Genomic DNA, 12,618 nt, shown 5'->3' on the forward strand with positions numbered 1-12,618 from the left:
AAAAAAAATATAATAACATTAAGTTAAAAATGTACATATGTACATATATTTACATATTGTGTACATACATATGTGTGTACATTGTTAGTAGTGTAAACACTTTAAAGATTGAAGACCAAATAAAATGGTCTCCTTGTGGAATAGAATTCAACCGATTTGAACAAATCCTTTCCCTTCATCCATTCAATTGCAAAAAATACTATTGACAAATATCAATGTATATATTTTTCGAAGCGGGCTTTGTAAAAACAGAATATTACTCTTCGATCCCAACCCTAACAATGACGATCAACAAAGATCCAACATATAAATATTAGACTGTATATACGGGTTATTTAAATAAGAAAATTGATGTAGTCAGCAATTTTTATTTTTTATTTTTGATTGAACAATTCATAAAAACTTAAACTTTTCTTAAATATTTTTATGCTAAGGCTGGAACCACATGCTGTATTCAACCAAAGACAACTATTTTTTATTATTATTAAGGAAATATACATATGTACTTTTAATTCAATCAATCCTAAAATATTTGCAAAAATCTTTTCATATTGTAGTTGCCGCAGAATTCCATACATTCCTGACGGGTGTAGAAACGGTTCCGGTTTCCACCACAGTTTGAATAAATGAACGATTCGCATTTATCTCGTCGGGCATTGAAGTGCCACATTTTGCGCTTTCCTTTGCAGTCGCCGTAGGACGTACGGGTTATGAGGCAGACTTCTGATTGAATAAAAACATGTACAAACATACATGCATATGTGTGATTCATTTGTTGGCCAATTCAATGGATAACAAACCTTTGCGCTCTGTCATCATTTTATCTTCCAACTGTTCCGATGCGTCCAGTTCCTCATAGTCTGTCCGATCTGCATACACAAGCCAAATGGCTATAAAAACAAGAGCAAGGCTCAGCCAGAACATGTTGAGATCTTCACAAAATCCACTGAAAGCCACTAACCGACTTAGAATCAGGACTTTGGTATTTATAGTTTCACTGAGGGAAAGAGAAGTCCACAGATTTGTCATAAATACTTTCACTTAAAAAGTTTTCACAAAAACTTCGATGTGGAAAAGTGATTAAGCTATGTCTAAACGTATAACTAGAGAAAATTAATAGTTTCAACGATTTGTTGGGCAGCAAAAAATTCCGTAGCCACACCGCTTCAGTTCTTGTTGCCAAAATGTATCGAAACCGTCAAGAAACGCAGTCTTTGTTGCTGGGCCTTTTTTTTTTTCAGTAGTTTATGATGTTTGGTTCATATTTTCCTTATTTCAGTATTCCATTTACCCGGTCGCTCTTCATGGTGAAGAGAAGAAGAGGCAGAATTCATGGGGTTAGCATAAGTAAGCAAAATGATGAATTGCTGGGTACATAAATTATTTTATTATTTTTATTGGCGTTCACTGTTGAGCTTTTATGTATGCCAGCATAATCATACAGAATAAAAATTAAGTTGATTGTCGATTTAATGAAAACAGTAACTATATAGTGAAATCAGATTTTGCTGAAACATAGCAAAGCGTCGTTGTTATTTGAAACATTGACATTTTCTACCAATTAAAAACTTTACATTTACATTAAAGTTTTTTCTTAATGTTTTTTAATTTAGATGGCCATAATAAAACTACCTTTAAACACATTTTTACCCAAGTCAAAACTCATTCCGGGCTTAGGGCTACAGCCGCTCATGTGGAAGTCTCTGCCCTGAGAGGTAGAACGTTAGCTGATACACATTCCAGAAGGTATCTTTTGTCATGTCCTTAACGATGTATTTTGGTAGTCCGTAAAGTGAATAAGATAATAAACTAACGTTATGTTTAAATAAGAGAGTCGATGTTTTTTTTTCCTTGCATTATTTTTATTGAAGGGTAAATTACAAGAATTTTATACATGGTCTGATGCAGACCAGATTATGAATTTGTTCCATTATTATAACGCAGTGTATGAGTATTTTGAAAATTTCTTGGATTTTCTTTATTCATTCATGTCTTTCTGGATCACACTTTTCAAGTTGTAGTCGCTGCAAAATTGCATGCATTCCGTATAGGTGTAGAATCGATTACTATTACCACCACAGTTGGAATAGTGAAACCGCTTACAGGTATCTGACATGGGATCAAAGTACCACATTACGCGATTTCCCTCGCAGTTTCCATAGGAATATTTTTGGAGGCAGTTTTCTAAGTAAACCGAACAATTGAAAATACAATACATTTTGGACAAAACTTTGGCTTTAACAGACCTATGCGTTCCTTCTTTGCATTTGTGTCATACACCTCTTCGACATCGATTTCGTCCTCTAAGGGGTTCGCATACACAAGCCAAACGGCTAGAAAAAAAAGCGCAAGTCGCACCCAGAACATGCTGAGATCTACTACTAATTGGACAAGGCATAGTCCTCTACTATTTATAGGACCACGGAAAAAGGAAAAAAATAAGTTCTGTAACGTCACATCTGGCTTCTAAAGTAAGTTGGAAAAGTTAAATACTTAGATACGGATAAGGAAAAGTGCTTAGCAATTGCTCAACTCAACGTGTAATCAGTGGCCAAAAAATTATGTGACTTGTTGGTTGGTCAGCAGCAGAGAAACAGCAAGCGAATTCAATTAAATTTCCCAATAAATTACAAGTGCAGAAAGCGAAATACAAAAAATTAATCGCACGCGTTTCCACGGCGCTTCAGTTCATGTTAGACAGATGCATAAAAAAATATATAAACTGGCCAGCCAGCCTGGTCTCTGGTGTGCGACGCTTAAACCGGTACTTAGCACTCCAATACATGATTACGCAAGCTAAACACCTTACCTCACTTCACCCTCAATATACATACATACATACAACTGTATATACATACATACATACATCATCTCCTGCTTCATATTAACGAATCATAATATCTGTTGAGATCGCACACATCACACACACACGCCGCGCTGAAAGCGAAAACATCGGGAAAAATGTTTTGATAAATTTGAAATTCTAGATCAAGGCCAGGCCCGGCTAGGCCCATAAATATAAATGCACATTGGATATCAATGCTAGGCGCACGCAAAATGCGTAAGTAAACTAGTTTTTTGTTTGCCTCCACCGATGCAGCAGGAGATCTGGATAGCCAGAGCCCCGTTCCACGTTCCATGTTCAACGTTACCCCGGCAAACGATTGCAAAGGAAGCACTGCACTGCCACGCAACACGATAAATTGTCAGGCGAATGCTTTTTGTCACATTTGGCTATTTTGCATTTGTAAATTACAAGACAAAACACTTAGCAGTCGCTCAGGTTAGGTGACGCGAGATCTACAGGCTACAGGCTCGGGTTTGGGGGTTTTGGGTTGTGTTGCGCGCTTGGCAGCCCCAATTACAAATGGAAATATATTTTATTTATTCTTATTTCGACCGGGTCTCGACCGGAGTGACTTGCACAGCAATCAAATGTGTTTCAGGTTTATTTATTTTCAATATAAATAAGATTTAGAAACTTTACGACTGATTGCCACCGTTTTAATGTTGTAAAAATAATAATAAAAACTTAGTGTCTTGAATACTAATGATGGGTACATAATACTTAAAATAGCATTTAAATTTCAGCAACATTTCAACTGTGCTTCAACTCAATGCAATTCTCATCGAATATCATTCGAATATTTATTAGATTCTTACATTTTTGATAGAAGATAATCAATTCGTTCCAAATTAGATTTCGGTAATGAATGCTCGCAATTTTTGAAAGCCAAATTGCCCATAAAATTATGGCAAATCAATAAGCAAGTGTGCAGAATTCCCCCGAACTTTGCAGAAGTGGTGGCCTTCGTTCTAGTCTTGGCCTTCTATAAGCAAATAATATAAATTATGAATAAATAATAATAATAAATACAGTTTGGCTTCAGATTTCGGCTTGGGGCAATGACAATTTGCTGTGGAAATCAGGCTGAAACCTTTTCACTGAATTGATTGCGCCCAAATGCGATTTATTTAAATGTGGCATTTACATGCATAATTTACTAAACCTCGCAGACACTTGGCAATTATTTGGAGTCATTTCGAGTGACCCTTGGGCGGGCATTCAAGGCCAGGAAGTGGGCTATCGCGGGGGCAAATCTCTCGCCACTTCATGATTGATGACAGCTGGAATTCTCTGGCTAGCCATCCAGCTAGCCTTTCAGCCAGCCAGCCTGTCGTACACGCAAATGAACCACATGGAAAATTGTGCAATTATTGCTAATAAAAATGTTTATGAACGTAACATGTTACCCGATGCCAGCACGATGGCAGCGATGACTCCTCTCCTGTGCCTGCCTGCCTGCCTGCTGCTGATATGAATCACCATAAATCTAAGAGCGGTATAAATATTTATCGCAATTTTATAATCATGCCAGTCCGAGGCCAAGACGGGACCGACCGAACGGCCTGCTTCATGCATGCGTGAGAATTGCACACGCATCGAAAATAGTAAAATAATATGGTGGACAATGTGCCTCAAACAAGAGATACCCTAGAAATTTAAGAAACATCAAAACTGCAGAAATTTAAAGGTGTTTCTGTGAACTATTCCTTCTTAAGCCTTAAGCCTTCTTAAGCTCAAGTTCTAGAAAAACTTTCCGATACATCCCCTACTGAAACTCTGGCCAATACAATCCCACTGTTTGATTACAGGGTAGCGCACATATTTGACCATTGGCCAGTTTATGTTGCTTTTATGACAGGCAAATTTTACCACTGCGATTCGAATGGCAGAGATTAAAGCGCCAGCCAGAGATACTCTCGCGAGATACGATGCAGAGGGATGCAAAAAAAGGTCGAGCCGTGTTAGAAAGTGGGTTAATTAGGAGCAGCAGGAAGCGGCATCCCACCGTCACCGTCACCGTCACTGAATTACTCCAATAAAACGGGGCAGAGCATAACGCATTGGAATGCCCGAAAACTTGACCTGAAAAGGCATCGGTATTGGCATCAGTTGCTGGCCAGACATGTCCAGGATCCGCTGGACGACGTCATGGTTAATTGGGCATTCAAATGTCAAGTTCAATTTTGGGCCACATTAGCGTTACCTATAAAAGGGCCGCTGGTTCTGCGCTCTGCATAAAATGAGATTTATTGTTGCATTTTTCCCAACTGCCTCAAATGCCACGACTCCTGCCTGCCTGCCAGCCTGCTGCCTCGCTGCTGGTGGCAATGGTCCAGTGTACTGGGCCTGGCTTGGCCAAAAAACAATTGTCCAGACCTTGCCAGTCGTTTGCCTTTTATCGTTTTGCTTTTGAATAATTTCTGCCCCCGATCGCACTCGTATAAAATGGAAAATCGTTAGAAAAATGCAAGCTAAATTTTTGCAAATTGCATTTTGATGTTCATTTTTTGGCTGAATTTAGTTTTTATCATCTTTGGCTTAAATTAATGTTCTCCTGTCGTTGACATGCTGCTTCCGCTCAAGTCTGACAGCTTTTTTTATCAGACTAAATGAACGAAATAAAAATGTAAAAAAACTTGCAATTAATTTTGACTAAATTGCTTGACTCTTAAATCTTTTAAGTGCAGCCAACTAGATCACCAAAAAAAAGAGAGATATAAAACTAAAGAAAATCTGTGTGCGCTTTAAATCATGAAAATAGTTTCGGCTGCATTTGTGGGTCATAAATCAAAACGATAAGTAAATTAAAAGCCATAAATTTGCAATTAATTTTTAATTTGTGCAAATTGATAGTCATCAGCGTGTTGAATATGCCAATAAATGTGTTTGTGCCGAATAAATCATAAGCCTAGGAAAATGGCAAAAATAAAACAGGCAACTTTGATCCAGAATCTCACAAGGAAACGCCCAAACGCAGTTGGACTAGCCCATAAAAATAATTGTACAAATTATTCAATAAAAATCAAACTACAAAGAACAGATATGAATCTTTAACGAGTGGAAATAGCGGTAAAAAAATACAAGTAAGTACGATTAAGACTTTGAATATTTCCATTAGCTTTCATCAAATGTACTACAACATTTTTCCTTTTATTTTTCGTAATATTTATTCGTGCCATTTCCCAAACGAATTTCTTTTCATGCTTTGGCAATTATGAATGTGCCAGCGTTATCTCGCCAACAAATTCGTCTTGGCCAGGCAACACCGGTGCCAACAATCAAATTGCATTAGCTGTCCAGCGGCGGTCCAGCTGTCCTGGGAGCCAGCCTCTCGCTCATCTTCCACCAAGTTCAAGCCATACAAAATGCCCATGGCTACAACCTACGCATTGTGGCCAATAAACAAAAGTGTGAAGGTCTCTTGGGTCTCTTGGGTCCGCAATCCAAGCAGCACACAGATCTCTGGTGTAGAAGGTGCAACACGAACTGTTGACCCTGAGGATGTTGCTGCTGTTGCTGTACCTCATGTTGCTGCTGGCCATGTTGCTGTTGCTGCTGCTGTTGTTGCTGTTGTTGTTTCTGTTGGTCGTTGAACATTATTGGATGTGATTAATTATGCTGACATTAAATCGGCTAATAGAAATATATCTCGTTGCGTTGAAAATGATGTTGACGTGATTGTAATTGAAGTTGTTGCCAGTGCCGTTGCCGTTCCGCATACTGTCCTCTGTCTGTTGTCTGTTGGATTTGCCTTTGAACCCCAACTGGGGAAATTGCCTTTTTCCAACTGCGTGCTGCTGTGCAGTTTATTGCAAATTTGTTTGTATTTATGATAATTGATGGGAAGAAATGGTGAAAAGCTGAGCGCTTATGAATCCTATCCCCATTTTGGCACCAGGGCATAAATCAAACCGATAATTGGCGAGACTGTCGCTGTTTGACTTTCACGCCAATGAAAATGCAACTTAACAACCAGATAATGATGTTCCAATGAACAGCACATACAAATTAGTATCCAAATAATATACTGAACGGTTTTTGTTTTAATTCAAGAATATCCTTTCATTTCTCAGTGCTGGCCAGAAGTCAGAGGCGGGTTTCAAATCAAACTGAATACTCAGCGAGCAATTTGGAAAAGCTCGGGGGTTGTGGCAGCAATTAAGCAGCCAAGCCATGTCCGGGGCTATATAATCAACTTGCAACCTGCTGCAATCTGAAAGCTTGAGTTATTTGCCACGCAACGTCAACGTATTTAAATCAATTACAAACAGCAATTTGCGCCGGCAGCTTCTTCGCTCAGGCTCTAGCTCTGGCTCTGGCTATGGCTCCTCTGGCTCTGCTCTGCTCTACTCTGCACTCCGCTTCTACGAGTATTCCTGCCACCAATTGAGGCATGCGTTTGTATTACAGATGGGATGACAACCTGCAGCAACAAGCTGAAACAACTTGAATCTCTGGTACGTATACGTACCGCTCGGTCGTGTTAAGTACGCGCGAATTAATGTGTTGCCACAGTCACTACATCTTTGCAGCTCTCTCTCTCTCGCTCTCATCCTCTTTCTATCTTGCTCTCGGTGCCCCAGTCTCTGACTCCGCCTCTGCTGCTGCTGCTGCAACGATTGCAGATTGCCCTCGCACCTCCCCCCCAGATTTGTGGCAAGAATTTAACAGCCAAAGCGCCGCCTGGCAGCCTGGTAACCAGGCGTCGCGTAATTTACGTCGATTTGATGTTGCCAACATAAATTTATCGCGCGCACATTTTTCGCCAGCGATTTGTTGCCAGCGTCGCCTCCATGCTGCACAGAGAGATGTCGTTGATGATGATGCTGTTGCTGCTGCTGCTTCTCCTCCTGCTGCTGCTGCTGCTGCTGCGTTGCATGTTGCTGCCATGCTTTGATTTCACAGAGCTGCAAAAATGTCGCAATACAATAATGAAAAAGCAAGGAAAATCATGTTGGCATGCGGCATGGAGTGCTGTTGCGATTGGGTCTGAGATTTTCGCAAGGCAACATTTTGTAGCCAGAGATTTTTATTGACTGAAGAGGCCGCTAAAGATGAGGCAGCAGACTTTTGGTGAAGAGGAGGCGCCTGCGTGCACGAAACACGCTGCGGTGCCACATGTGTGTGTTGTTGTTGCATGTTTGCTGCTGCTCCCGAGCAAGCCATGACATGTTCGAGGAGCAGGAAGTCGTTTTGCGTTTGCCTTGGCCACATTTATGAGTTACGCTTCTGACGTACGTACATACGAGTGGGGTGTTGCAAGCACATGGCTGCCACATGCAATGTGCCATGGCCAAAAGGATAACACCATGCACTTTGCAGCCAAGAATGCAGCAGTCCCAAAATAGTTATAGATTAGGGGATATGCTCGGAGGAAGATATATTTATAGTTGTGGATTCCATGTGCACAAATTTTCTTGTGGAGAATTTTCTGTGTGGAACGTGTAACCGATTCTTCAATGTATTATGTGCATTTGCTTCTAGTTTTATATCGATTGTAGAGCATCTCTGCTTCTGGATTTTCTTTTGCTGGTCATGTTGCCCCTTGGTGTTGTCTAGCTTTCTTGCAACTTGTTTTCTGCCTAGGCCAGCAAATGATGTCATTAGTATACACGTACACACTGGACACTGCTGCCAAGGTAGGTTAAAGTACAGCACACGCAATGTGAAATTAAGAAATTAAGTGGCAACAGTTAGCAACTCTGCAGCATGCAGCAGCCACCAACCCATGCCGCCCCGAGGGCAGCACGCCAAGCCAATCCAATTGTAAATAGATCAGAGTTTCATGCAAATTGTTTTGCAATGAACGAAGAGGATCTATTGGTGGTGGGTGTATAATGGGCCTGGCCCTGGGCCCTGAGCCCTGGGACCAATATCCGTTGAGGCGGAGCCAGCTTCCCAATTACAGGGAGATATTGGCAATTGACAATTGGGGTTGATCGGAGCGAGACCGAGTGATTTATGCACCGAACCATTTAAAGTCCGCGGCGGTTCCATAAACAAATTGTCGCCGTGCTCTCTAAATGGCCATAGCTCTCAGTTGGCTGCTGTTTCTGTTTCTGTATCTGTATCTGTTTCTGCTGCCGCTGCTGCTGTTGTATCTGCTGCTGCTGCTGCTCTGAAATTGAGCTGTAATTGAATTGCACTGCACTTCAGGATACTACTGGGTTTCGCTCTAGCTTTGTTTTTTGGCCATCTTGCAATTTATTGCAATGCATTTCACAATTAAAACAACACAGACCCAGACCCAGCCATGCAGTCGGCCAGCCAGCCACGTCATTAGTTTTCGGCCCAAACAAATATGGCCATTGTGTGTGTGTCCGTGTGTTTGTGTGTGTGTGTGTATGTTTGTTACGAATTCAAACATTTTGCACATTTGTTTTTGGTCCGCTGATAATTTGCTGCCAGACGCTGACTGACTCCCCAACAGGCTGCCAGTGCAACGGCAACAATGTTGCACCAACAGCAGCAGCCGCCAAACTAATTTAGCCAATCATTTTCAGACTCCTCAATGTATTGGTTGAGTTCGGTTTGGTTTGGGGAGAGCACTTGGCCGATCTTGGAAAATCATTCTCGGGAAAATCCATAGCCCATAGCCAATGCTATGGCCAATACCGAACTCAAACCAAACCGAACCAAATCGAATTGAACAAACCCCCAAAGCTGTATAAATATCATTGTCAAATGCGCTTTTAATTGATGTGGACAGGCCTCGAACATATTGGACAGCCGTGCCGGACACTCGAGCAGGCAGATCTGACAAGCTCACATTAGCAATAAAATACATAAACATATAATTGGTGTCCCCTCCTCACCCCTCCCCTCCCCGTCGCTCTTCGGCTCTTTCCTTCATTTCATTTACAACGCGAGTCTAGGGTAATCGAGACTTTTGTTTCGAATGTTTGGCCGGAGTATTGGTGGTTTTTATTTTTGGACTTGTGTGGCACTCGTTGCACTCTACTATGCGGCGTGATTTATGCCTTCCAACGGAAATTTATTTCATTTTTAATGAGTAATTTACACAAAATTGCATTAAGTCAGTGCCAATGCCCGGCTCAGACCACAAAACGCAACAAGACATGGCAAATTTCTGACATTTCCTTGATTTATGTGCTCTGCAAATTGATCGCTTAACTGAATGGAATTTGTTCTTTAATTGTTAAATTTGATTTGAATTCTTTTCGTGCGCCATTAAGTGTGTGCCGTGCCCCAGGCCTCAGGAATAAGCATTGCAACTGGATTCCATGTTGGGAGAGTGGTGCATAGAAACCACAAATTCTACTCATAAAAAAGTGCACTAACAATTAAATAAATCTTAAAAATAAATGGTTGTTCTCCCATAGGATTTAGATTCGATTTAAATGCATTCTCTGACTTGGATATACCCCAGGAAAGTGGTGCCAATTAACGCTCAAATAGCAAGCAGTGCAATGTTGCTCGTATTTCCATATGCGAAAGCAGTTCAAAATAGACTGTAAACTAATCCCCTAAACGTAAATTAAATGGTAAATTAATCTCTTAAATGAATGAGATTTTCGTTGCAAGTGTGAGATTTAAATTTGAAATCACTATGGGCCTCTGCTTGGACCACACCAACAGCGCATGGCCCCCAGAAAGTGATGCCAATTAACGCAAAACATAGCCCAAGCAGTGTGCTGCAGTGGCAAGTGTTGCAACGATTTCCATATGCGAAAGCAGTGCAAACGGACCCAAAGTCTTTGGAGATGATTTAGTGGCCGACCATCTACGGGCAGCACACTGGACATATGTGTATCCATGTATCCATGGGATACACATTTTAATTAATATGTACAAGCATCACCTAATGAAGCGGCTTGTCTGAGGCAGCGGCAGACAGCGGCAGCATGCTGCATACGTGACCAACACGGTTGTCTGGTATTTTTGGTATTTTTACAACACCCCAGCGAGCGACAGAGAGAGAGAGAGAGGGAGTGAGAGAGAGAGGCAGGCAGAGGAGAGATGGCTGGCATTTCCATAGCGAATGCGAAATCTTGGAAAATGGTGCGAATGCGAATGCCTTAAACCGAATGCCACTGCTGCTTACAGGTGGCTTACATTATATGGCCAAAACACCTAAGGCCATGATTTATAGTTTGTGGTAAATTAAGAAATTAAAATGCTTTTATGGACAACCATCCAAGCCGTAGGCCACGCAGCCAGAGCCGCCCGAGAGGAGAGCAGCTTCTGTTTATTTCAGTTTTGGTTTCTTCCTCTCTCTGTCCCTCGCAAATTAATTGCCAAAATGTTTGATAAGATTATTTCTCTGCATAAGCCGCCCCCACGCCAACCACCCCAACCACCTGCCACCTGCCACCCTCAACCACCCCCAGGAGTAAAGCCATGGATTTTCTTAATTAAAATTTTCGGTTGCATGCTACTTGAAAAATTGTATTGCTCAAAAGCTAGCAGCTAGTAGCAACAAATTGTTGCCAGATATTAATGTGGCTTTGTAATTGGTTTTTCTCAAGTCCAAGTCACGTTAAGTCAATTAAGAGAAATGCATTTTTGGATTCCTATACGGAACGAGCGGAATGAATGGTTGGTTGGTTGGTTGAATGTATAGACGGATGGTGGCAGCAGTTGTATAACAAATTATTGTTCAACTGTCTATTGGTAGACATGGCGGAAAGCATTGGTAAATTGAAAGTGAAACCTTCTCGGGGAAGATACTTAAGGGCGAGCATAATTTATAAATAAAAATGCCAGAAGCTAAAACCAGAAATGCCCTGAAAAATGTAGGGTTTACTTTGCATCACTGCCTACCCCTCGAAGAAGATCTCCACTGACTACACATAGTAGACTCGGTCAAAACCTTGAACCACATTACCATTTAAGCTCTATTAGCAGCGCCAAATATTTCAAACTTTTTGTTCGGGGGGGCTAAAGGGAAACACATACCACGTTAATTGGTTCTCGTGTTGGCAGCATACTCGTAGTATTTCTATTTGCTGGCACAGACACACGAGGAAACGAAGACGCAACGCGGCACTACTGGACTCATGTTGCGCCATTGCAACGCGCACTTGTTGCCACCGATTGCTCTGACCAAATTCGGATCCCCCAGCTCTCCCCTCCCCCTCTGCTAGCCATCAGCGAATGCCCAGAACAAGCTCGTTAAACGTTTTCCGATTGAAATTGCGCTATAAATTCTACCAAAAATGTAACTAATGAAGTGTTATGAAAGGTGCTCATAAATCGTTGACATCGATTGCCGTTGGGTCTGTTGCGGGGAGACAAAGAGGAGAAGCGGCTGAGAGAAGAGCTGGGAAGATCATTGGCGCGCACAGAATTGCAGAGAGAAGGCAGAGAGAACAAATCTTCAGAAAGAACATAAAACTCTACATGGAAAATGTCAGCCGTGCGAAAATTATCAAGGCTGGCAGATGATATTCAGGAAATATTTCGAAATAAGTCCGGTGATACAATAGATTTCGGTAAAACTAAATTCAAATTTCTAATCTTAAAAATGCGTTAGCTTGGAGAGAGAAGAGTGACAAACGCTCTGAAAAGCTCTTCATCGAAGCTTAGCTCAAAACGGGAATAGCAAACGCACTGAAAAGCTCTTCGTCAAAGCTTATCTCAAAACGGGAATATGTTCTGGGGGTGAGACAATATTTTGTTTTCATGCTACCTCTCGCTTCTTTTACTGCACAGAGCATATTGGGCCAAAGCTTGAGTGCTAGCTAGAGTATCATTACAGGGTATCTATAAGTGGACTCCCACCCTGCACTACTAATTGCTTATCAGTT

General features: G+C 41.3%; 2 protein-coding genes across 2 annotated transcripts; both read right to left on the minus strand.

The window, feature by feature from the left end:
• Nucleotides 1-517: 517 nt before the first annotated feature.
• LOC117897469 (kunitz-type serine protease inhibitor 2-like) lies at nt 518-956 on the minus strand. Its single transcript, XM_034806320.1, has 2 exons — nt 801-956; nt 518-723 (listed from the first exon to the last, which is right to left on the minus strand). The coding sequence occupies exons 1-2, from the start codon at nt 922-924 to the stop codon at nt 524-526; spliced, it is 324 nt and encodes a 107-aa protein (XP_034662211.1). The 5' UTR covers nt 925-956; the 3' UTR covers nt 518-523.
• Nucleotides 957-1,898: 942 nt separating this feature from the next.
• LOC117897468 (kunitz-type serine protease inhibitor superbin-3-like) lies at nt 1,899-2,369 on the minus strand. Its single transcript, XM_034806319.1, has 2 exons — nt 2,247-2,369; nt 1,899-2,184 (listed from the first exon to the last, which is right to left on the minus strand). The coding sequence occupies exons 1-2, from the start codon at nt 2,365-2,367 to the stop codon at nt 1,979-1,981; spliced, it is 327 nt and encodes a 108-aa protein (XP_034662210.1). The 5' UTR covers nt 2,368-2,369; the 3' UTR covers nt 1,899-1,978.
• Nucleotides 2,370-12,618: the final 10,249 nt, after the last annotated feature.

The sequence above is a fragment of the Drosophila subobscura genome, chromosome O, assembly GCF_008121235.1.
Source record: "Drosophila subobscura isolate 14011-0131.10 chromosome O, UCBerk_Dsub_1.0, whole genome shotgun sequence".
In the NCBI taxonomy this organism is placed as follows: Eukaryota; Metazoa; Arthropoda; class Insecta; order Diptera; family Drosophilidae; genus Drosophila; species Drosophila subobscura.